The sequence below is a fragment of the Paroedura picta genome, chromosome 4, assembly GCF_049243985.1.
Source record: "Paroedura picta isolate Pp20150507F chromosome 4, Ppicta_v3.0, whole genome shotgun sequence".
NCBI classification, from domain to species: domain Eukaryota; kingdom Metazoa; phylum Chordata; class Lepidosauria; order Squamata; family Gekkonidae; genus Paroedura; species Paroedura picta.
Window position 1 is genome coordinate 81476281 of NC_135372.1, and position 26479 is coordinate 81502759.

The 26479-nt window shown below is 41.6% G+C and overlaps 1 protein-coding gene across 6 annotated transcripts in view; it reads left to right on the forward strand.

Moving 5' to 3' along the window:
• The window catches only part of SLC1A7 (solute carrier family 1 member 7), a 78550-nt gene that overhangs the window by 23313 nt on the left and 28758 nt on the right, over positions 1-26479 (forward strand). For 4 of the 6 annotated variants that reach the window (XM_077333697.1, XM_077333693.1, XM_077333694.1 and 1 more), the window contains 3 exons: positions 5508-5723; positions 15452-15494; positions 18764-18983. In XM_077333697.1, coding sequence (XP_077189812.1) covers positions 5508-5723; positions 15452-15494; positions 18764-18983 — 479 coding nt within the window. The remainder of the gene's footprint in view (positions 1-5507; positions 5724-15451; positions 15495-18763; positions 18984-26479) is intronic. The other 2 variants (XM_077333695.1, XM_077333699.1) reach the window with 2 other exon arrangements.

Sequence of the window (26479 nt, forward strand, 5' to 3'; positions counted from 1 at the left end):
TATGGAATCCCAATATGGATGGATGCATTTAAAAATAAATTAGAGAAAATCCAATCTTTCTTTTTCAGAAATTTGCTAGGAGTCCCAAACTGTGTGGCAAACCATATACTTGTCGCATAACTTGGCCAACTTAAAATCCTGCTACTTAAGGAAAAAGCTATATATAAAACATCAACAATGTTGATCATTGTTTAAAATCTAAATGTCTAGAAGCCCAGGCTTAATTTCAGTCCTTTAAATACTGGTTAAAAATTCATTTCCATGCCCAAACGGGTAGTTTGTTAATTAACCTTTTGAGTGACCCTTATTCTTTCAGCTGGTTGGGCAAAATGTCAAAAACTTCAAATTATGGGTCTGGACATCTCAACCCTTAGCATGTAAGACGAAAGGACGATATTAAAACTAATATCACAGAGACTAGAAGATCAGGATACCCAGATTCTGGGCTCCTCTAACAACAGTGTATGTTCTCCTCACTTCTGGGATATTCCCTTAACTTACAAATCCATGCCCATGTATCTCCAAATTTTGGAAACACACCAGTTAAGAAGAGCATTTTTAGTAGCTCGCTTAAACATCTTTCCCTCAAATGTCACCCAAGGTAGATTTTTGAAGATCCCTCCTCAGGATAGATACTGTTTACATGGATGTCGTGTCCCTGACACATTGTACCATATACTTCTGGTGTGCCCCAAGTTTGATGTCTATCGTTGCCCGTTAGCTAATTATCTGAAGAAATTGAAATTCAGTTGTGTTAATGAGAAACACTGGATTAAAATGATACTAAATGACTGAGCAATTATTATAAAAGTAGCAAAGTTTTTACTGGCAATTTAAAATGAAAATCTTTTCCTATAGATTTTACATCTGGAACTGTTTGAAATTTTCGTTTTATGCTTTGCAATTTTATGCCAATAAAGGTACTCTGAATCTGAATCTAGTGTAAATAATCAGAAAAGAAAGTAGCTATGGTTTGGGGGTATTTTATTGGCTTGTTAATTAAAGCACTGAAACCCACAATGTTTCTGTGGATATCCTACAGCTTTCAAGCTATTAATATTCATTCATTAGTTTGTGTATTTTATATCTATTTATTTATTTTCTTGTATATCTGTCCCTTGATGAAGCTCAGGGTAGCATACATTGCCACCACCTCACCCCTTTTTAATAGCAATTTTTGAAGTGTAATGTACATGTAGTGCCATACAGAAATAATTATTGTTACTCCTGAGCCCCTGAGGGGTTACTCAAGTTGCGGGGGGGGGGGGTTAATTTTTTTAATGTACAGTTTTAAATTAACTAACCTGGGGAGGAGTAAGGAGGATAGAGTGGCTTTCTGCTCATCTGTTTGGTCTATGGTGGTCTTATTGAATTCACACATAATGGAAAAGGAGTGGGAAGGAAGATCTGAATCTGCTGTACTCCCCCCATTGGCTCCCCCCATTTCCCCCTCTCAGAATTACTTCTCAAAGCCCTGCCAGCAGAAAAGGCTGGAGGAAATCAGATATTTGCAAGCAAAGGAAATCAGATATTTAAGCAGGAGAGGACTGTGTCCAATGTGACAGAGCCTACCCTCCAAAGCAGCCATTTTCTCCAAGAAAATTGATCTCTGTAGTTGGGAGGTGAACTGTAATTTGGTGTATCCCCAGGCCCCATCTCGAGGCTAACATTCCTAGCTCAGAGCAACTACACCTGGATCTAGGCAAGGACAGCCTGCACAAGGATTCCTTTCTTTCCAGGCTTCCCTTTGCCCTGGCAGCCATTTCTGACCCTGGGAAAAGATATTCTCAGGTCTTGCTAGGATCGCAAACCCCCTGGTAGTATCTGGTGAGCTCTGAAAGTTACAAGTGATCTCCAGATCACAGAGATCATTTCCCCTGAGGAGAATTGTTGGTTTGTGCAGTGGGCTTTATAACAGCTGAGATGTTTCCATCTTTGGAAATTTTAAAACAGAGGCTAGATAGCCATCTGACGGAGAAGCTGATTCTGTGAAGGCAAAGGGGTGGCAGGTACAGTAGATGAGCGATTGGGATGTGAATGTCCTGCATAGTGCAGGGGGTTGGACTAGATGACCCATGAGGTCCCTTATTCTATGATTCTATGAATGCTTCCTTGTTTTGTTCAAGCGAGATACAGCACACACAAAAATGAAACTAACATTATTTAACAAGCATTTTATTAGTGATGCCATGAACACTGTAAACACATGACTTCAGGGGCATGACAGGGGGAGTTGCCAGCTGGCATCACTTTTCAAGTTACTTGAAGCCTGAAGAATATTTCAGAGGCTATTTCAAAGGTTGAAAAAGGCGGTTCTAGAGGGACTGAATCCACTAGACCTGAACGGAATGGCTTATTTTTATTTATTTAAAAAGTGATTAGCTATCTTTCTACCTTGCAGAGACTTTTGGTAGTTCACAATGTAAATAATAAAACACAATAGGATGCTTAGGGCTGATCCTGTATTGAGCAGGGGGTTGGACTAGATGGACTGTATGGCCCCTTCCAACTCTTTGATTCTATGATTCAATAGAATTTCAAGCAGGTGATATTAAACTATGACTCACAACTTGCACTATAGATTATATATTTGCTTATTCCTCTTTCATTTAGACATTTATCGAGCCCACTGTTCCCCCTGAAATTCAATCCCCTGGAATTGAATCCAAAAAAATCCAAATAACTTGTTATTCATATTTGTCTCTGGAATCTGTTAAACATATTCATTCTGCTGTATGTTAATTTACTGCTTATGTTTTGTCTATAAGTATGAATGGTTAATTTCATTCCATAACATTGTGTCTGGGGAAATATGGATGCACATGAATTGGACATACAGTGCCACTGGACTCAAAGTTTGTTCAACTTACAACCTTGCTACTTAAGGAAAAAGCTATATATAAAACACCAACATTGTTGATCATTGTTTAAAATAAGATGCTCACTTCCTCTCTTTTGCTTTAATAATTTGCTTCTAAACAATATAATTCTGAATATTTTAGGCATATTAAATAATATTAACAAAAAAACACACAATAGAATACATTAAATCAATTAAATAATCAATAATTTAAAACTGCCAGTATTCAGAGGTCTAATGCCATCCTTATCCTTTGTTCCTCTTAATATTTGTGAAACAGCCTTGGGGGTGGAGAGTGTCCTGGCTGTCTGAGTTGGAATAGGGCCAATCAGGAGGCAGCCAGCAAAGCTGGCCATACCCTGATTGGCCCTGTACCTACGGCTCCCGCCCTCCCTCCCTGGACACTAGCCACTTTGCTCTCAGACACTGCAGGAGCCAGCGTGTGAGAGAGAGACCCAGAGAGCTCAGCCAAACCATAAACCAGCTCTGATTACCTGCTATGGCTCCTGCTGTGAGGGAGGGAGAGAGAGACAGACAGAGAGAGAGAGCCGCCCAAATGAGCCCTCATTCCCAGCTACAAACAGCCCTGATTACCTGCTATGGCTCCTGCTGTGATGCAGAGAGAGAGAGAGAGAGAGAGATGTGCCTGCCGGTGTCCCCTGGGTCCTAGCGCCCATTGCATTCCTAGTTGCAATGGCCTTTCTTGCTAGTCATGAATTTAACTGTCTTCAGCTAACTCCTAAAAACTGAGGGTGAGAGGGCCAGACACACCTCCCTGGGAGGTTGCTCCATGATCATGGGGCTATCACTGAAAAGGCCCTCTCTCATGTACCCATCAGATGAGCTTTATTTGATGAGACAATCAAGGGGACTTCTGTGATCTTAGTTCCCAAGCAGGAATGTATGGGAGAACGTTGTCCTTCTGATACCTTGCTCCCATGCCATGTATGACTTAAAAGGAAAACCACCACCTTGAACTGCCTTGTGTCACCATGGCCAACTCTAAGTGCGAGCCAAGTCCTGGGGGCAGTGCATCCACATGGACATTGAAGTCGGCCAGGATTATAAGCCTGGGAAACTGCAGTGCCCAGGTGGCCACCACCTCCAGCAGGCTCAACGGGGTATTTGCATTTGTTCAACTAACATGCTTGGTATTTAAATAATGGCAATATGAAGTTTTAAACATTGTAAATGCTGGAATGTAGCTTTGTAGTATGTATGTGAATTCTGTCCTAGGCATTTCTTGCAAAATCTGCTTACAAAACCATGCATTGGACGTCTTTGGGATCCATCAGCAGAAATTGAATATTCCAAGCCTACCCCTTCCTCTGAAAGATCCTTCCAAAAGATGCTGAGAACCAGAAGGGCTGAAGAATTGAAGACAGGGGGGGGGGAACTGGGCAAAACTGCCCCTCCCTTCTCTTCCTTCAGTGAAATGTCATATAGGTATAGCTTCTTAGATCTAAGCCATTTTGCATTTAACAAAGTGTAGTGTTATCTTCTACTTTTTTATCAGCTCATATTTGAGACCTTGCTGTGATGCAGGTGCCAAAGTTTGGTTTTGTGGAGGGGAGAGACCTCAGTCATGATGTAATACCATAGAGTTTACACTCAAGCCAGTTTGGTGTAGTGGTTAGCAGTGCGGACTTCTAATCTGGCATGCCGGGTTTAATTCTGCACTCTCCCACATGAAGCCAGCTGGGTGACGTTGAGCTTGCCACGGCACTGATAAAACTGTTCTGACCGAGCAGTGATGTCAGGGCTCTCTCAGCCTCAACCACCTCACATGGTGTCTGTTGTGGGGAGGGAAAAGGGAAGGCGACTGTAAGCCGCTTTGAGCCACTTCGGGTAGGGAAAAGTGGCATATAAGAACCAACTCTTCTTCTTCAAAAGCAGCCATTTTCTCCAGGAGAGCAGGTCTTTGTAGTCTGGAAATCAGTTATAATTCCAGAAGATCTCTAGGCTTCTCTTCATGGAGGTTTGCAACCACACATAACACAGAAAGACTATTTTTATATTTGTTTACTGAATACATGCATATCTGGCTATAAAATGTATCCAAAGAATGACCCCCTGCATGCAATATATGCCAGGACCCTTTGCATCTTTCTGGGTAAGGACTAGATAAATTATGTCTGTGTAGGAATTTTTCTGTCCATCCAAGATGAAGATGTTTGTTTGTTTGTTTGTTTTAGCCTTACCTTTAATTTAGATTAAATTGCCAGTACAATAACCTGTAAGTAGATTTACTGTGTCAGACTGGTAGGCCTCTTTTTAAGGCTAGGGCAATGGTGAGGATCTTTGATTGATCATCTTTATTTTCTGAAGCACAAGTACAATATGGACAAATCACATTCATTATGAAAGATGTTGTTATGTTTCAAATATGGCACCCAAATCTGTGTATTTTAAAGGTGAAAGCTGTCTTTGAAACACATGTGCACCCATTATAATCCATGTAGCGTGTATATAGCGTTTAGCCATAGACTCTAATTCCCTAAGAAGAGATATGTCATAAACTCTGAAGAGAAGATGGCTCTCTGGTATCCAACCACTTTCTCTTGACATCTTGTGGACTGTAACAATAAGTATTATTCAGTAAGCATTTGGCAACGGTTACATTTTATCTTGTCTTTCTTTCCAACAGCTTAATGTCTGGGCTAGCAGCTCTTGACGCTAAGACGTCTAGTCGATTAGGCATCATCACAGTCACGTACTATCTTTGGACCACTTTTGTGGCTGTGGTTGTGGGAATTGTTATGGTCTCCATTATCCATCCTGGTGGGGCAGCCCAGAAGGAGAACACTGAGGAAAGCGGGAAGCCAATAATGAGCTCTGCAGATGCACTGCTGGACTTAATTCGGTAATAGCCTTCATTGTTACTGATTTTATAAAATGGAAAACATTACCCTGTCTGTAACTTTGTAGTGAAGAGTGATAGTCTTTTAAGATACATTACATTTTGATGTATTTCTGTACAGCGAGCACTTCTGATGGTGAATGTGGTAAATAGGCCAGGCTTAATCACTAGCAGGCCTAATGGCCTTCCCTGATTTCCTATACATTTTCCCCATTTGTCTGATAGCCTGACTATTCCGGCTTAAGATGCTTTGTGCTAAATAGGAGCTACAGATTGCCTGGCCTGGCAGTGCCAGCCCTCTTCCCATGCGGGCAGCTATCAGAGTGGCTGGCAGCATGCTGCAGCCCAGATTAGTCTTGGAGAAGGTCCAGTTGTGGACAAGTAGTAATCGGATATTAAATATTCCAATCTGGGATAAATTGTAAACAGTCAATATACTGAAAACAAAATCCTAACATGTTAATGGAGGCAACTTTTCATCTCTTGAACTTGCATGAATAGCCACCAGGAATGAGATGATACATCACTTCATCCTCTGCACAGCTGCAGCCAAAGAATCACTCTGAGATGGGGACTTTAACTTGTGTGAAGTTTGTTATACCCTCTAGTTGCCACCAGGACCACCACTGCCTGTGGAGTGCAGGAAGATAATAGCAGGCCTTCCTCTCCCAGTGTTCTAGGAGGGGAACTGAGTGCTGGAAGTGGTTCATTGTCTGTGCTGAATGGATGCCAGTGGCACAGTGATGTTATGTTATGGTGTACAGAAGGAGACAGTTTATAATCATTCATCTCTAACCTGGGCAGAGGGAGAGAAAACAGCATGCGCATTGGCATACAGAGAACAGCTGGATTCCTGCTGAGAAGAAATAAACATCTCAATTTATAAAGCTGTGCAAATATCTGCATGACTCATTGCTGAGAACAGAATATAAAAACTTTCTTTTGGAAAGTACTTGAAGATCATATCCCAATTTGTATTCTGCCAGAATAATGAAAGAGCCTCTTACTTGTGGTTAGGTCCCCTGTTGCTTTTATAACATCTGTATAGAAGAACTGCTTAAAATTGTTTTCTTCCCAAGTCAGCATTGCCTACCCTCTTCCAAAATGTTAGGCTAGTGCTAGATCATTCAGGGTTTTAAAGTACGCATGTCCCTTTGCTGATGAGAGCTGTGAATCTTTTCCATCTCCACTTTTAAAGAAACATAAATCATCTGTAGCATGTATCAGCTCTAATGGCTGAATCATAGAAGGCATCTGATAGTAGAGAGTAAGAAGGAGAGTAAGAATGAGATCCCATAAATTGGCATGTCTAGCCCAACCTAGTCCCTCCATCTGAGACACCATTAGCTTCCAAACCAACCACCCTATAAATGAAGAGATGGCAAGTACAATCCCTTGCTATGTGAAACTGGATGTTAAAACTCTATTTGACATGTGCATGTATTTAAATCTGCTTTAATAAGCTCTTCATAGGTGAACAGATTTGAGAAACTTTATGAACCTTGAGCTAATGATGGCTCAGGCAACTGAGAATGTAGATCAGATACAAATGAACTAGAGGCTCAAGACATATCACCTATTGATACAGTAAGTGACTGTGAGAGTTCAGATAAGGTTTTGGACATCATTTCCAATGGCTACATCAATTAAACCTTTTGGCTAAAGACAGTAATAATCTCTTCTAAAAGGAAGAAGTGTTATGATAATAGAAACCAAAGTATTGTATGAGTGGGTGCTTAGAATGGAAGCAATGAGTTGACACCTATGATACTAACCACTCTAAGATCAGTTGAAGTGGGATTCGTACAATAAAGGATAGTGTGTTATATCACTCAATTTATTTGCCTTGACAGAGTTTTCTAAAGTTCACAGCTGAAAATATTGCACACCTCCTTTACTTGTCCCCAAGCTGCTAGGGATAGTTTGTGCATTGTTGCCCTGGGGAATTGGCGTGATGAGGGGAAATTTGAACCCTCCATTGACTTCCCTCCTCCAGCATTAAATGCTGCTCATAAGTGCATTTTAAAGAGCACCAACGTTCCTTTTTCAAGGTCATAACATATAGAAAATGAACGTAGGGATTTAGGGCCATTAGACCTTACCATGGAGTTGCTCTGAAGGCTCTGTGCACAATATGAAGCAAAGTTCGTCTGGGCCTGTACATTTCACTGAGCACCTAGAAGTAAGAAATACAAAGTAGCACAAAAATGCATTATGTACATTCAGAAAAACGTCTAGGCAAAAAGAGCAAGTGAAAATTCACATTCATTCCCTTAAAATACGTCTAAGCTACTTTGTTTATACCTAGTGGCCTTCATTCCTTCTTTACACTACATTTACTACATTATCAATCTAATATAGTTAGCAACAAGAGCCATAATAAAGACGTCACTTCCAATTTTGTACTGGAATTGACGTTGCTCATCAGACTGACACTAGCAAGTCCATCCTTTCAGCCTGGTTTCTCCTGGAGGGTTGTCACCTGCCAGCTGTGAACCCGAAATGCTTTCTCATTTGTAGTAGGAATTAAAAATTTTTCTCTTGCAACAAAGTTGCTATGAAATTTCCTAGCTATCAGACAGCAATACTGTGTTGCTGTAAACCTGTGAAATAAAGGATTCATGGAACAGAAGACGCTGTGTGCTATCAATAGGAAGCCAGTGAGTACTGGACAAGCAGAGAAGGGAACTGACACTTTCCTCAGTTCTGTATTTTGTCTACTAGTAAAGCCTACCTTTTGGATTGTCTCTCCTCCTGGGATGCCAAATTCCAGGTGGTGCCTAGAATTACATCTAATCTCTAGACCAGCGGTCCCCAACCTTTCTGCGGTTGAGGACTGCCTCCGGGGGTGAGGGAGAGCCGGCGGCCCAGGCGCCGCACATGCGCGGCAGCTGAGTGCAAACGTGCAAGCGCAGTTGCTGCGCATGCATGCTTGCCGTGCATGTACGTTTGCACCAGCAGGGACGCTAACGCACACACCCAGAGTTGCTGCACATGCACGTTTGTGTCCACCAGCGTGCCAGCAGCCGTGCCTACCTCTTCCCCCCTCTCGCAGCGAGCAGCTAGCCGGACCGCGAGTGAAGTGGTCGCTTTGGTGGCTGCTTAGGCGGCCGCTTTGGATGCCGCTTCGCTTGCGGCCTGGCGAACTTCTCACTGCCGGGGGGAGAGGCAGGCATGGCCACCGGCAGCCCAGTACGAGGCCTTCGCAGCTCATTACTGGGCTGCGGACTGGGGGTTGACGACCCCCGCTCTAGACTACAGAGATCAGTTCCCTTGGAAAAAATGGAGTGTGGACTGAGGTCCCTGTGCTACCCAGGCTCCATCCCCAGATTTCCAGGAGTTTCCCAGACTGGATCTTGCAACTCTTCTTCCCCATCCCTTGCCAGTGGCCAGAGTGGGGACACCTGGCAATCCTAGTCACTATATTCATGTATCTGATGTGAAGCTTTGCAAAAGCTCAGCAGAACCAGGAATTTGTTTTTTCCCCACTCTCCTCAAACTTTGGGGTAAATTCAGAATTTTAAATGGATTTTGAAATCTGTTTGTTGGGCATGCATCAGTGAGATTAATGAGAAAACTTAAATAATGACTCATACTTAAATAGAGGTTCCTTATTCATTCTCCTAACTTTCTGTACTTTTAAATCCGAGGAAGTCCAAGGAGTCCTTGTTCAACAAGTTTATCCCAATGGGAAAAGTAAGAGTCCTGTCTGATTAAGCTGAGGTATCAGAGTGCATAATTTTAACTTTAGTGGGGAAAAACTTCAACCATTCCTGAGCTTCAAGAGATGGCTGTCCCAAGTCACCTTGAAGACCCCCCCCCAGCTACACAATTCAGTATTCTAGAGATGGAATGTAGACATTGAAGAAGAATTGAATCCAAGGACTCCTCTGTTTTATCAATCCAGATACCAGCCCCATATACACTTTGTGCAGCCACCTTGGCATTAAATGGTTTGATGGCAGCTGGAATATACTGAGCCCTAGATGAATAAAAGAAACAACAGCTAATATTTGGTGGCACTGTAACCAATCTTTTAACATGAACAGCTTATACTGACCAAGTTAATCTCTAGCCAAACGAAGGTATTTATAACAGGGGAACTCCTTGTGATGTACATGAGATCCCCCCCCCCAAAAAAAATGACCTTGGATTTTTTAGAGTGAACTACCAGTCATTATTCCAGACAGTAAGAGAGAAAAATTCCTGATGTTATCCTTTTATGGAAATCTTTTAATTCTTCCAAAATAAAGATTATATGGAGACACTACCTCTTTTTATTAGAAGACATAGCAGACCTGTCACTCATTTAGCTGCAACATTTTATACATTTGTGGTAAATTTTCCCAACCATTCAAATGGGTTCTGGCTTTTTATATTTTAGTAATCTTGCTTAGAACAAATAAGTTAAGAATTGGTATAAAGTAGAGATAATAGTGAATTAAGATAATATGTATAAAACAATCTAAAATAAGTGAGTCCTTGTGTTGTATGTCTATGCTATTCAATTTAAAAATTGAACAGAGATCTCTCTTCATTATATGGAAAGACAGTGTTTTAATTCTTATTGTATATTGCCTTTAAAAGAAAGTCCATTTTGTTTAGATCTGGAAATCATAATTAAAACTGTTTATCACAGGAGACTAATAAAAGTTTATACCTACAGTTAGATATTTAGAGCCTGTTATAATCCTATAGGAATCAATCTGTGAGTGGTCTCTTTTTGCTTTCACAGCATGCAATTCAACATGGTGCAGCCTGCGGACCCTACCCTGCTGTGAAGCCAAATTCCATGCTAATTTAAGACCTCTGTCTACTTTTCTTCTCACCCTCACTATCTTAGTGCTTCCTCATGGTTACTATTAATAGTTTGTCAGTTTGCTCCATTTTATCCAGCTCAGTCTGTGTATATATCCTTTGACTAAATTAGCCAATCCTTAAAGGAAAGGGAGAATCCATGATTGGGCAGGGGGCTCTTTCAAGTCTTCAATGAGTGACTGATGCCCCAGTGCAAATTGGAATCTCCGAACAGAAAATTTACAGGAAATTATTATTGGCCACGTCCATTCTGTTTTTATTACTGATTATGAGGCTCTATATACAGAATCATTTTTAAAGTCATTATCCATTCTTTGTCCACCGGCTGTGCTCATTCCTCACTTTCACCACAGAGTCAAATACTTTGTAATTGTATTGTTTGGATTCATGAAACAAAATATTGTGTACTTTGAGAAATGTGAGAAACTTCCCCTTAATCCAGAAAAATGACATCTATTCTGACAAATTGAAATGTTTACATACTGCATTTTAAAGAGTTAATTTGTAATGAAAGACACAGTTTCCCTGACACTGATGTTTATTTTGTTCCGCATGGACTAACCCAACTATGTTCCCTCTTAAAACTGTAAAATGTGATTACCCCCATTGGTTCAGATGGCTTGAGGTGTGTGTGGTTTTGCTTGTGAATGAGGTATAGCCCAATTTTTCTTTTGTTCTGCTGCAGTCATTTACCTATATACTTGGGTGTGTTATACCTTTTATATGTTGAGTTATGATCAGCAGCAATAGTTAATGATCCCAGATTTTGCAAATATTATCTCTGCTAAAACAGGGAAACAGCAAACTGGGGACTAGGAATACAAGAAGTAAGAGCCAGAGTCCACTGGGGGAGAGGAAGGGAAATACTGCAAACATACTGCCTAGAATACCATTTTGCACCCAGAATGGCATAACAAGAATACTGGAAGAAAGTGAGCTGTCTGTCAAAGTTTTGCCTTGAATGGCCAAAGACAGGTGCCTCAGTCCAAACATGGAAAACAAGATATCCTGGCTATGTCAGTAGGTGATTAGATGTTATAATGGTCTTTATTCCACAATGCAAGGGAGTGATGTGCAGTACTATATGTGCACTGGTTTGATTGTGGGTGCTTTGAGAGCTAGGAAAAATTAGTGGGTGACATTGGGCTAGTCATTCTCTCACAGCTTCCAGGACAGTTGTTGTGAGGATAAAATAGAGAAGGGAAAAATAATGTTTTAACCTGCCTGGGGCCCTGTTGAGGAGAAAATCAGTATAAATATTTAAGTAATAAATGAAATGTGAACTAATAGGACACCATAATGAAAATTTCAGATGACTACCAGTGATTATAAGTGTACAATACTAAGCCCTCCAGGGGACTGGTTAGTAGAGATAAATCAGATCTTCTCACACTGATGCAAAATATCAAAATAATAATTGAAATAAGTATTTTAAATCAAGTCTAGGTAATCCCTGAAGAAATATTTCTCGAATAAGATACCTGAGAATTCTATTTGATTCAGTAAAGATTACAAACACAAATTTGTCGATCAACTTTTTAAAAATTGCATTATATTTATTGTAAAGTGACAGTTCTTGTGTTTACCTGCACTCATGGGCAGAACAGCATACTTTGTTGGAATGACTTTTTCCTTCCTTCTCTCACATACATACACAAGTTCATCAATTCTGATGAATATTAAATACCATCAAATGGTATATAAAATAACCGTGGGGGGTATTATTTTTTAAAAGAGACAAAACTCAATAGTAGATATCAGTCATCCATATCACACAGTGCAGTTTCTAAAGACTGTGTTATGAAAGGCTATATAATATAAATCAATTTTAAATTCTAGGCAAAAACAGGGTTCTAGAGAAATGAAAGATGAAATGCAGAAACAGTATCATCATGAAGTGTGTTGCCCAAATAAATTTACTTTAAAGTTGTAGAGTGTTCCAATCTTTTTTATAAAAGTCTAGATTTACCATGTCTTTCTTGCAACCAGCAATTCAATCACAGAACAGCATTTATTTACATCCAAACTGAACCTGAGACTGCTCTTTTAAGAATTCTGCTTCATTCAATGCACAGTTTAGAATTTCTGATGAACATTCAATAGAAGTTTGTGACATCAGTCATGAAATTAGCTCTATGTGCGCCTTATTGGTTCTCTGCCATTATTGGGTACTGGCACAGGTTTAAGTACATGGTAACACAACAGATTTTAGATGAATGTATATTAGGATTCCTCAGCACTGGAGTATATGTACTAAATATTGAAACTACATATGTTTCCAAAAGAGTTCCATTTCAGCTAGGACACTCCTGGAAGAACAAACTCTTAAAGCTTTATCTTACTGAAGGTAGCTATATAAATCCTACCCCACAATAGCATTGTTAGTCACTCTATCAACCGAAGCCAACAGATTAGCAAACTACTCTTAAGGTTTATTATGTCCATTTTCAGATCCTGACTTAGCACTAAAAAAACTAAAAACTAAACTAAACAGGAATCTTATGGCATCTCAAAGACTAATTAGCTTTTATTCTAGCATAAGCTTTCATAGATTCAATAGATTCAACCAGTCTTCTTCAAAAATGTGGAATCTGTCTCTTAACAAATATGAGAACACCAGAGACCATGCCGGTAGGTCTCTCCTGCCTCTGAAATACTGTTTGCAGTCCCATCAAAACTGTCATTGAAATTTCCTATAGTTGAAGACTTTTGCAGCCAGAATGAACTGACTGTTGTGGGTATTCCGGACAAGGTGGTCATGGTCTGATAGTTTTAATTTCTGACATTTCGAAGGTAACTGTGGCTGACATCTTTAGAGGTAGGATAGCAAGATGGGAATGCCACTTTGGCACAGAGAGATTTCCATTTTGTTGTGTTCTGCCTCTAAAGATGCCAGCCGCAGTTACTGGCAAAACGTCAGAAAGTAAAACTTCCAGACCACAATCATGCAGCTTGGAATACCTACAACAGCCAATTCCTATAGTATTTGTCCTTTATTCTATGTTGTGGAGAAAAGGCTTTTAAAAAGCAGTCTGTACTAAAATGGGACTTTGGAGTTTCCACAGAACTCTGATACAGCCAACAAAACCTCTGATCATTTTTTTTATCTGTCAAGTTAACTTTTCCCCAAATTATGTTTCTGTATAACAAAACCTGGTCGGGGGGGTTACATGGAACCCTATTGCATTCTTATTCCAGTGCACATTAGAACCTTTTCCATTGTACCATTTCCCCTCTCTCTGGAGTGGTCAGCATTTGCCCACCAACTAGGCCAATACACCTTTCTGGTATAAAGAAATTGCACTATTCTATGAGCAGATATGCAAACTTAAATGGACTCCGGGAATGGTCGAGGACAGGAAGGCCTGGAGGATCATTGTCCATGGGGTCGCGATGGGTCGGACACGACTTCGCACCTAACAACAACAACAATGAGCAGATATGTCAGTGCAAATTGCTTTACTCGTCTTTGCTTTCTTGTATGATTTTTTCCAAGAACATTAAGGACATCCTCCCACCAGACCACCTTTGAACAAAACTACCCTCAAAGAATGGTGCATGCTAGAAAATAAAAAAATTAACTACAAACCAATCTATTTAAAATATATTGGAAAAATTCCAGACTCCCGTATTAAGAGGAGCAGTTGTAATTCCTGCTGGATAAAGAATGATAAAGAAATAAAATGCTGTAATCCTCCACAAATTTGGCTAACATTAAATCTAGCTACTAACCATCTGATATTCCTGCTCTCGAGTAGTCCCAGTTACATTGTAATGCTGCTAATTACAGTCGCTGCAGCCAGGGAGACTCAGTGCATATTCCTTTTTGAAATTTGTCATGATACCACATGCCTAGATCGCCTTCAGTTCAGGTTAAAGAAAAATCCTCAGTGGGAATCTCTTATTCCAGATCAATTATCTTTCACAAATTAAGCTATAATTTAAATAAAGACATAGTGGGTGTCACATCCATTAAGAAATTGCACACAGCAAAAATATAAGTTATACATTCAATAAACCACTAGACCAAAATATTGATCACACCTACAATAAATAACCACTTGTTTCAGTCCTGGACATACACTGTGAATAGAGGAGAATGGTTGTACAAAGTTATTATCTCTGATAGGTATGGGCTCCTCAATACACATAGGCCTGATTCAGCCAAACTTTGTAAATATTATTTGAAGCTACATTATCCCATTGATTCATATACAACCTGCCTTTCCTGGAACAGTTATTTTATACTTTCAATGTGTGTTATTATTTAGAACACTGAAGAAGGCCTCATGGGTTATTGTATGTATAACTTACATTTGTTGCTGAATGCAATGCCATCATGCAGTGAACCCCAACTTTTTTATCACTGGGGACCGGTCAATGCTTGAAAATTTTGCTGAGGCCAGGGGGAGAGGGGGAGGGTAGTCTTAAGGGACGGCTGATAAGACCTTAATGGCCGTTTTTAGCAAATTGCCTGGAGCTACTGCCCAATACCGACTGATCTACGGACCAGGACCGGTCCACAGACCAGGGGTTGGGGCTCGCTGCCATAATGGATAACTGACATCTTGCATGAACACAAGCAAACTAGTTTTATGCCATGCATTCATAAGATGTTGGGGCTTGGGTAGAGTTTTGCAGTTCTATAACTGTAGGGAAACCATAGAGAACAACACTGTGTATGAATCTAGAAAAAACTACTTGAGAGAAACAAGATGGCCTTTTTGTACTACTTCATTAGTAGCACTGGCGAGTCTTCAATTAACATATGTTTCTATTTTAGGAAAAAATGCTGGTTACAGGTTCTGCATTAGAAAAGGCTGGACAATCAAACTTCTTTACTAGTCAATTGATTTTGAATTAATATAAATTATATGTAATCTCATGGCAATATATTTATTATCTGTTTTCAGGAACATGTTTCCTTCAAACCTTGTTGAGGCCACTTTTAAACAGGTGAGTGGATCACAGTTAATAATACGCTAGAGAGCATCTTCAAATAAGCAAGAAAATAAGATTGGATAAAACCTATAGGGCTTACCAGGGCCCAATGCAAGCCTATTGGTTCAAGAAGGATTGAGTTGAGGAGGACAGGTTTTTTTCCCTAATTGGTGTGAATGTCCCCAATCTTATTTAGTAATAATAATTTTAGAGACCAACAAGCCAGATGTTGCCTGTTAGTAGGCACAATCATAATAAATCATGAATGTTTTATTTCTCAGTGCCCTGCAAGAGGTACTTGAAGAGGGATGTAGACAAAATGGAGCATGTCCAGAGCAGGGCAACAAAGATGGTGAGGGGTTTGGAGACCAAGACATATGAGGAAAGGTTGGGAAAGCTTGGTCTGTTTAGCCTGGAGAGGAGACAACTGAGAGGGGATCTGATAACCATCTTTAAATATTTAAAAGGCTGCCATATAGAGAATAGTTGTTCTCTCTTACACCAGAGGGACGGACCAGAACCAATGGGATGAAATTAATTCAAAAGAAATTCTGTCTCAACATCCAGAAGTTGTTCCTGACAGAGCGGTTTCTCAGTGGAACAGGCTTCCTCGGGAGGTGGTGGGTTCTCCATCTTTGGAGATTTTTAAACAGAGGCTGGATAGCCATCTGACAGAGTGGCTGATTCTGTGAAGGCTCAAGGGGGTGGCAGGTTACAGGGTTGTGAGTGTCCTGCACAGTGCAGGGGGTTGGACTAGATGACCCAGAAGATCCCTTCCAACTCTATTATTCTATGATTCTTTGATTGTAGGTGTGGTTTTACTTGTTTTGCAATATGTCTTCCATGGTTTATGTTATATATACAGCATGTGACTATGCCATAAAACAAATACGCACAGCTTGTGACCACATTCAACCTACCAACTATAAATGCTGGCTAGTGGGATCTTTCAGGTTTTGGTACCTGAGTAACATTTCATGAACAGAATCATTGTTAGGCAACATGAATTTTGCTTTGGGAGGCACAAGTGAAATGCTATATCTTATCCACTCCCAACACCTACTGTTACACCATTTTGAAGGCTTTTGTCCGTCTGCTATGAGGTACCCAGCAGTGCCCTGACTGACTTCTGAATAGGGTTGCCAAGTCCCCCCTAACCACTGGTGGTGGGTCAGGAGTAGGATTGCCAAATCCAGGCTGTGAAGTTCCTGGAGATTTGGGGGTGTAGCCTGGGGGAGGACACAGGCCTCTGTGGGGTGTACTGTAGCCAGTGGGGTATAATGCCATAGAATTCATCCTCCAAAGCATCCTTTTCTCCACGAGAATTGGAAATGAGCTGTAGTTTGGAAATGAGCTGTAACTATAGGGAAGCCCAGACCCAACGTGGATGCTAGCGTTCTACTTCTGGAGCAGATGAATTAGCAAAGTGACCATAGTAATTCCTCTTTGTGTGTTTTTTTTTTTTGGATGCACATTAACAAAAAGTGTTTAAAAAGTATCAACATCTTCCTCAAAGGAAAAAGGGAGTCCTTTGAAAGCGGCAAAACATATAAAAAGAATCCTGTGGTACGAAAGACAGACAGATATACAGTGTAATCCCACGCAGAGTTACTAATTCCAGTGGGCTTTGCCCAAAGTAATTGTAAAAGAAACTTATGAAAGTTATGAAAAACTGTTGTATGCTTGAGCCCTGGCAAGTGCAGGCATGTCATCATTTGTAAGAACACAGCCCCTCCCATTCCATTTTTAATTATAAGATATTTTCACCACAGGCATTCCCTAGGTGCTGTCCAGGTTATTTATGTAAATTGGCTCTATGTAAAACTAATTATTAAAGCTCCGATTTTTCTGGCCAGGGAAGGTTATGGGAAGTGTTACAGAACTCAAACTTTGTTCTACTGCTTCAGACCAACACAGCTACCCACCTGAATCTTTCCTCAGCACCCTTGTACTGTAGCGCTCCTGCAAAAAAAGGGGGGAAAGCCTGGTGAAGCTTGAGGTTTTGAAGAAAGGGTGTGTGGGAATTCTAGGTGGATTAACTTCAAAGCCAAACTCTCTACTGGCTAAAATCCAACAAGAGGAAAGAGCCTTCTGTAATCAGGTCTCTTTTCCTTAGGGAAGATTAAGACTGAAGAAGAGGGGTATAAATCTTCCCCTTTTGTGACCATAGGAGGTATTTAGGTCTGGAAAAATGGAACTGTGAGAAGTTTTAACCCCTTCTTCCTCACTGCTGAGGCTACAGTCCTAATCCAACCTGCATTGTTGATAAATTGAAATTAAAGAGACAGGAAATCTTTCACAAATCTCAATCTCAGCCATGGCGACTTGACCAGGGCCGGGGCCTTTTCAGTCCTGGCCCTTACCTGATGGAATGAGCTCTTGGAAGAGCTAAGGGCCCTGCAGGGGCTTACATTAGAGGCTAGAGATGCAGTTTCATTCATTCAAAAGAAACCAAAAATCATCACAAAAGCGTTCTGGAAAAAGACAGAACTGGATTGCCAGTTTCATCACCTGAAATCCCTGTTAAAACAGAATTAATGTACAAAGGCAATTTTAGATGAAACAGCCAGTCTGGGTAGGAGGGTTAGAGCATATTAGGAGGGGTTGTCTCGGGCCCCTGGGATGTTTGCCTGGCCTCGACTTAGACCAGGGCCTTTTCGGTCCTGGCCCCAACCTAGTGGAATGAGCTCCCGGAAGAGCTGAGGGCCCTGCTGAAGTTGTCAGCTTTCCGCAGGGCCTGCAAGACGGAGCTCTTCCACCAGGCGTATGGTTGAGGCCAGGTCAGAGTCCCAGTAGTCCAACTAAGGATCCCCCCAAGGCTTATCAAAACTGCTTCCACTCTCACCGGAAGAGAACTTGGACACTGGTTGAACAAGGTGGGATAGGATTGGGTTAAGATGATGTGACCACTGCTGCTTTTGCTGTTGTAATTTGGGAGGATTTTATTGGAGTTTTATTGTATTTTAATGTTTTACTGCAAGACTATTCAGGGAGCAGCAGTATATACATTGAAAAATAAATAAATAATAAATAAAACTTTACTGACATTACATTTCCCCTAAAGTGTAGGTAAATTGATAAGCTTGCACAGGAATGTTCTTTATCATCAAGTTACAACTTTCCCCTATGATTTTGCCATTTGAGAAAGATCCCTATATCTTTAAAATGTTTTGCACTTTTTGTAACTAGATTTCACTTTAGAAAAGTTCTAGGCACTCCCATTGAAAAAAAACCCAGAAAGAGTGACCTCCCCAATATAATGGAAATTATGTCTGCTGTTTCAGTACCGAACCAAAAGCATCCCTATTGTCAAAGCCAACAAGGTAACATCTGAAAGCACCACTCGTCGAATCATAATCTATGGTGTTCAGGATGAAAATGGATCCAACATTCAAAATTTTGCCTTGGATATCACACCATCACCAGAAGTGATTTACAAATCTGAACCAGGTACCAGTGAAGGCATGAACGTATTGGGAATTGTAATATTCTCGGCTACCATGGGTATGTATTCTTAATGCATAAATCAAATGCACATCGAGTACAGATATTATTTAATGTAGTATAGTGTTTCTGTTTAGCATTCTTGATGTCATTCCACTATTCTTACTGATTTATTTTGCATCCAGTAGTCCACTATGAGGGCCATTCCACACAATGGGCAATTTTGCTAAGTCTGAGCAAGCAAAAGCAGCAGGTCTCGGTAACGCACACAGCTGGTTCAATCGAAAAAAAGGCTCTCCCACTAGCGCTGCTCTCGTAACACACAAGTTTCCGACTTGCAACACCGGAAGCAAGAGATTAGGGAGGGACATGCTTGCTACCGCTGTATTGAGAATGCACATGTCTTTTTCGGATGTGTTGCAGGTTGTTCTCAAGAGTCTAGCGTTTTTTTAAAGGGGAATCCACTCTTGTGGATTCCCTGAAAATAGCTACAACGAAGTGATTTTTGCGGGACTGTTGCAGATTGTGTATGACGTCGTGAATAATGAGAATAAATAGCGTTACACAATGCTGTGCAGAATGGCCCTGATTCTCCCATCTCCAGAGAAAGCCAGTTTTGTATAGCGGTTAAGAGCAGTGGCCTCTAGTCTGGAGAACCAGGTTTGATCCCCCACTCCTCCACATGTAGCCAGCTGGATGACCTTGGGCCAGTCACAGTTGTCTCAGAGCTCTCTCAACGCTACCTACCTCACAGGGTGTCTGTTGTAAGGAGAGGAAGAGAAGATGATTGTAAGCCACTTTGAGACTCCTTCGAGTAGTGAAAAGCATAGTAGAAAAAAATGAGCTCTTCTTCTCTATTCTACCTTTTTGTGTAGCTGTGTAACTTGCACAGCATAATTGAAATTGCTTGAGAACAGCATGTGGATATTGTTATTTACCTCTGTCACAGGCCAACCATTCAAAAAAGGTTTGTGATTCAGTCATTGTTTGTGGTTGGGCTCATGTACAGATAGCATCTCTGTATATGAAATTTTGAGTTGCTAGGTAAGAATAACTGAGAGTGAATCTGTCTCAATCAGGTGATACATTTTCATATATAAGAACAAATGCTTAAAAGAACAAATGCTTCTAAAAAGGAGGGAGTGTGATTCAGTGGCAGGGCATGTGCTTGGCACGCAGAAGGTCTAAGTTTCAATCCCAGATCTTTCCACCAAAAAGGATCAGGTGGTGACAATGTGAAAGACCTCTACCTGAAACCCTGGAGAGCTGCAGCCTATCGGTGCAGGTAATACTGCCCCTCATGGACCAATAGTCTGATTCAGTATAAGGTAGCCCCATGTGGCCATGTCTATTTGACTCCCTTCCTGTAAATGTGATTATGAAATTAAGTAACAACACCAGGGACCAGGCTCTGAACAGAGGCCCAAACCAGTGAATCAGCCAACTCATTCTGTAAGTTTTCAGCATGCTCCCAAGGCCATGATTTTTACCATGATTTCATTTTGTCCTATGCCCAAATTACACTCCCTTTAGTGGACTTGCTAATGACCAAGGGGAAGGGGGCAGCTGCCAAGGTACCAAGCCATAAACTGGCATGAGAAGGTGGGAGAGGGCCTGGCAGGGCTGCTGGTGCCATTACTGCTATGGCAAGGAAGCTTGAAGAAGAACTGGATACCGAATGTAGGACTACATTTTCTCCTGGGCAGTTTTCAGACTGGGAACTGTAAAGGTGTATCTAGATTATTATTCAGAAAACCAAATTCCAGAGTACCTGAATACACTAGATCAGTGGTCCCCAACCCGCGGGCCGCAGCCCGGCGCCGGACCACGAAGGCCTCGGCGCCGGGCCGCGGCTCCTTCTTCCCTCCCCCCCCCCCGAAGTGAGAAGTTCGCCAGGCCGCGAGCAAATCGGCCGCCAAAGCTTCTCGCTTTGGGAGGGGAGGGAAGAGAAGCTTGCCGAGCTGCAAACTAATCGGCCGCTTTAGCGGCCGATTTGCTCGCGGCTCGGAGGGGCCGGGAGGGGAAGCCGCGGCCGCCAGCATGGCGGCAGCGCAAACGCGCATGCACGGACTGCCGCACACGCGCGTTTGCGCCCCTGTCGGGCACAAACACACGTGCGCGGCCGTCCGCGCATGCGCGTTTGCGCTGGGGCTGCCACGCGTGCGCGGGCCCCCGGGCCGCCCTCTCCGACCACTACACCGCAGCGGTCCGCAGCAAGCGGAAGCTTGCAGACCGCTGCACTAGATAACTTCAGAATTTAATGTTAAAAGAAAATGCAGTTGGAGCTGTATCCTGGAACACTATGTAAACAAATGAGTATTGCGTAGTTGTGCTCTTATACCAATTCCATCCATTTTGATGAAGCATGCACAGGGAGAACTTTTGATCCATGGGAGTGTTTAGTCAACTGTGGGGCTTAATAACTTTTCCTGTATTGTGCTCAATTTTGTCAAATGTAATTAAATTTTAATTTAAATGCTGGCATGAGTTTCTGAACTGCTATTCATATTTTAGTTTAACCTTTAATTTAGGTTGCACACTCGATGGGATTCAGTCCAGCAGTTCTCAGTGTGTCCTGCAGAGAGCAGTAGAATATTTAAGAGGTTTAATCCTTTTTTCTCATGGCTGTACCCTGAGCTCGTTTGTCTCTTGCTCTGAATAATGTAAATTTTATTTGAAGTATTAGTTTGACAAAATCATCTTAGCTTCCCTTCACCTTAGCTTCCCATTGTCTTTAGTGGAAAAGGCAGTGGGAGATGGCAAGAAAAAGTTAACTCAAATGAAGAAGGCTCTGTTTCCTAGACCAAATGACAGTGATCCTCAGAACAAGAGGGAGAGAGTTCCCCTTTCTTATAGCTTTCAGCAAGAAGACTTCTATTCTTTCATAATCAACCCAACCTAGCTTCAGAAGCAAAACTGCCGTCACCTTTCTGCTAGGAAGAAGATTAGCATCATTCATAAAATATAGCGTGGCTTTGCAATTTGATACGTATGGCACTTGTGTTGTGAAATAACTGGGTTTTGCAGCTTGTTCTCCTGAAACAGGAAGTAAGCAAGATCTGGAACCCATCTTGTATACACAGATGTGTGCGCTCTGAGATTCAGCTCATTATCAGCACAAAGTTTTTACGCAATTTGTGCGTTCAAGTTTTTTGTTTTAAAGAACCCTGTCATTCCAATGGAATGCATCTTTTTTTGTTGAAACAGTTCCCTGATTGTCTGGCCTACACTCTTCTAGTCCTTCTCATCAAACTAATGCTCCCTTATTCTCAGCAAAGGAAATGGTTTAGTTTCCCATTGCTACTAATCGCTTTCTTCCCAGTACCAAAAGCAGGCCTTGACATTCAGAGAATGCATTCATACCTGAATAGTCAGCTTTGAATCTCTTTGGTGCAAAGTCTGTAGACATGTGATCACTGATAATCTAGAATAGAAAGTATTTGTAACATGAATGTGTTTTCTGGACAATGAAAGTTTTATAATCACATTACAAACTAGTTTACAAAAAGCCACTTGAAGCCTTATGGGAAAGCATCCAGAGCCTGCGACTTGCTGTTGTATGGAAAGATTTTTTTACAGGCATGCACTATCAAATAGTTTTGTAGTGTTGGATGTCTTTGAACAACTGAATGAGTATAGATGGGGAATAGTAAAAGCACAACCATTACACTTAACTGGATGTCTAATCCTCAGAATGGAAAAAAAAACCAAAAAAACCAAAATGGGGATTGTGATGATTCCACAGATTGTCTGTAGAAGAGGGTATGAATTTTACTGGAACTAGAGCAGGTCAGATCCTATTAAGCTAAACTAAAATTAAAGAAACCAAAATCTGCCTTCAACTAAAAAGACAAAGGCAAGTAAAAATTTTGCTTATTGGGAGGTGATCTTAGAATGCATATGTATGTGGGACAAGTGTAGGAAAACCTCTTCCTACCCTCCCAGCTTGCAAGATGACTGGGTCTCATGAAACTTTGGGGCCCCACATAGATCACTGGCCACTTGATGGGCGAGGTTTTGGCAGTGATCTGTGTATGGAAGCACACATGATGATGCTTTCAGTGACAAGACATTGATGATCACCTGACCCGGGGGGGGGTGCTTGGGTGGCTTGTTGAGTTGCAAGCAGGGCTGGTGTTGGGTTTGCTGGCAGCTGCCAGTGCCCCTTGGCCTTGAGAGGCCAGCCTCTGTGCAACTGAAGTGAGGGCAGCCTACTATCTCTTTCTGGATGGTGATAGTGGTACACTGGGGGTCTATGTGCAGCAGAGCTGCCCACCCTCAAAACAAATGCACCCCCAATGGAGGTGGTAGCTTCTTCCTCTATCAGATGAGGGCTCCTACTAGGAGGAGGAGCAGCCATAACCAGAGGGAGAGGGCAGGCTGGCCAACAATAGCTGCTCCACAATCATTAAGGCATGTCAATTAGGAGCGGCAACTTGTATCCACTTGCCTTTTCTGTCTGTGTCCGAGCTGTACCTGGGAGGGGTCAGTAGCTTCTCCAGGGACCCCAAAACCTGGAACCAGCCCTGGTCACAAATTCTCTATGCCTGATTTAGTGGAATGTCCTGGCAAATCTCCAAAATATAGTTATATCTCCCACTAAGCAGATTTTATTTTATAATGGATTGCAGAGGCATGACTCTATATAGGAGCTGTGCACCAAGTATATATAATAGGCATACTATCCCATGTAACCCTTTAGGATGCTTTTCTGATGAAACCTGGCTCTTTCTCACCAACAGCTAAACAAATCTACCATGCAACACTGCTTTATTCACCCTGGGCATGGTGATAGTAGCCCCCACCTGGGAGCCATAATTCCATGACATAAGTTCTATCTTGTGTCCAGGAATTTTTGCAAATGATTTAGCCACTCACAGCAAACCTTAGGGGCTTGTAGTGAGTGATTGTTTGAAGCTAGTTGCACCTCTTCTGGCCTTCTCCACCATGCTCCTATGTCTTGCTCCACCATAGCCAAGTCCAATGTAACCAGATGACCCCCTTACACACACTCCTGAAGGAGGTGCTAGTGGTGCAGATGGGTTCAATGGGAAGGACAGATAATGTGTTGGCTGATCAAGAAATGAGACCCAGTACTCCCAGAAGTAGCAGTATTAAGGATGTTGGAGGATGGGGTCATCCTCTCCAGGGCTGCAGAAGGCTCCAAAGCACTAGAGGCCTCAAAGGAGTGCGGCATGCAAGCAGGTGGCCCAACCGTGACCAACAACTCATCCGGAACAGCTTGGGTCAGGAGCTGACTGGACCCCAACCCAGTAAACTGCTAGAAGGCGAGCACGTGACAGCCCAGCAGAAAGGCCCATTGAGGCAGGACTGTGAGGGCAAGGAAAAGGTCAGGAGAAGTTGGAGGGGGCATTTAATGGGAGCAGGGCTGCAGTAGCTGGCTCAGATGGTGACCCAGGCTATGAGGTTGGTGTTTAAATGGATTGTTGAGGCAGGAGGCTATGATATCAGGGCTTATTAAATAATGAACTTTCAGTACACTTTAGAGCTATATTTTCTGGAAAATATAGCTGGAAAAGCACATTGAAAGTGTATTATCACAGGTGTGCAGAATGGGCTCAGATCAAGGAGAAAGAAGGAGGTGTTGGCCTTAGTCAAAAGGCCACACTCTGGGGGAGGGGTGAACCTGGACGCTGAAATCCTTGCCCAATACCCCCTTTTCCAGTTCTGAGACTTGAGGAGCCTCAAAGAATTGGGATGTGATGGCAGGCAAAAAGGGGGCAGCCTCGTCAAGGGAAGACTCACAATGCTTCACAATCATGATGACTATTTCTGTGGTGGGTCACTAAAGCCTTATCTTGAATATCATGTGGAAGTAGTATTTGGGATACTATTTGACATGGGGTCGAAGCAGATATATTACCAACCAACATAACCTTTTAAGAAATATTATCCACTGTGTGTATTTTTGAAAGATTAGAAACAGAGAGAAATAAACAAGAATGTCATCTGAACTTAAAAACAGTGGAGCCTTTAATTTTCCTTATGGGTTGGGAAGCTAGCAGTACATAATTATTTTTATGACGTTCAACTCTTTCTTGTATTTGTCAGTTTCTTGTATTGTTAGTTGATGAGTTATTCTGTACAAAAAGACATCTGGTATTTCATAAACCATATGTTAATGTCTGCTAATGTTGCCAAGCAAGAATACCAAATGCGGCCAATTGAGATACTTTCTTTTTGTCACCCAGACTTTCTACTAGAATCTGGGCAGAAGCCTCCAAATTCACTTCACAGCTACCACTGAGTAGAGACTTTGTACTCAGATAGATACTAGAGATTGCACCAGTATTATAATGCAGTCCTAAACTCAGTTATACCCTTTAGATCTACTGAAGTCAGGGTGTAGAGTTGCATTGTAAATTACTTGTGGAGAATATAGTGCAAAACAAGTTTACATCCATTCAGGTTTACAGAAGCTGAGCTATACTGCTGCACAGAATTCTGTATTTGATACAAGGGGACACAAAGCATTTTGATCTTGTGGAAACCTTTGGAATTCTAGCACCAGTTGTGTGTGTGGGGGGGGGAATGTAACCCCAAAATGGCTACCATAGAAGGTAGAGCCTGCTGCAAAATTGCTCATGTGTTAGGAAGAAGAGGGGTAATTTTAAAAATACACTGGAAAAGGAGGCAAAAAACAACACTGTGATTGCAGCTGCCATGGAAACAAAGTTATTTTAATCTGCTCAATTAATGGATGTCCAATAAAATGCCCTGCTAAGCAAGAGCCCTGCCTGACCCCACCCACACTGGGTGGTCACCAGGAAAGGTGTCAGTGGGTACCCTGGTGTCCATGGGTATTATATTGGGGGGCCCTGTTTTACACATTAATTTTGTGACTAGAAAAATTATAGAAATTAATTGCTGCTTTAGTTATGCAAATCTGGAATTGTTGTACAAATTAATATTGCAGAATATAGAATTCTATTAGCATATTAGTGTTTTTCAGCATAGGTCAGAGGAATATGCAATCAAAAAATGGGATTAATTTCTGACCCAGATTTAGGGAGGTCATGAGTTTCATTATCACAAATGTTTGGGACATCTTATTGTTTGGGGATTTTTTAGTCAGTTATTTGGCAGTCGTGAAAATCCAGGACCATTTGGGCAGTTTCCATGGGCTTTGTTTTCTGTGGGAAGACTTGGTCTCTCTGTTGCTCATAAGAAATAAGGGCTGCATTATTTCCTGTGGCTGGTAGGCCTAGCCTTACATCCTAGGTCTATCCAATGAGCAGTTAGTCCTTTCCTGTCTTTTTAAATTTTAAAGGGTAATTATTTTCTATGGGGTAGGACATTTGGAGGACCAAGTATTCCCATAGAAAATAATGGCCCTTTAAAATTTAAATGGAAGGAAATGCCTCCAAACTGTTGGCAGACAAGCTTCCTCTCCATTTTGACTCCTGGTGCCGGAAACCTGAAATATTTGGGAGATAGATTTTTACTATGCCCAGTATTTGCAAGTGTTTTCGGTCCTTTCAGATACCTATGAGCTGACCACAAACAGCTAATTTCTAGTTTATTTTTTGGCTTGG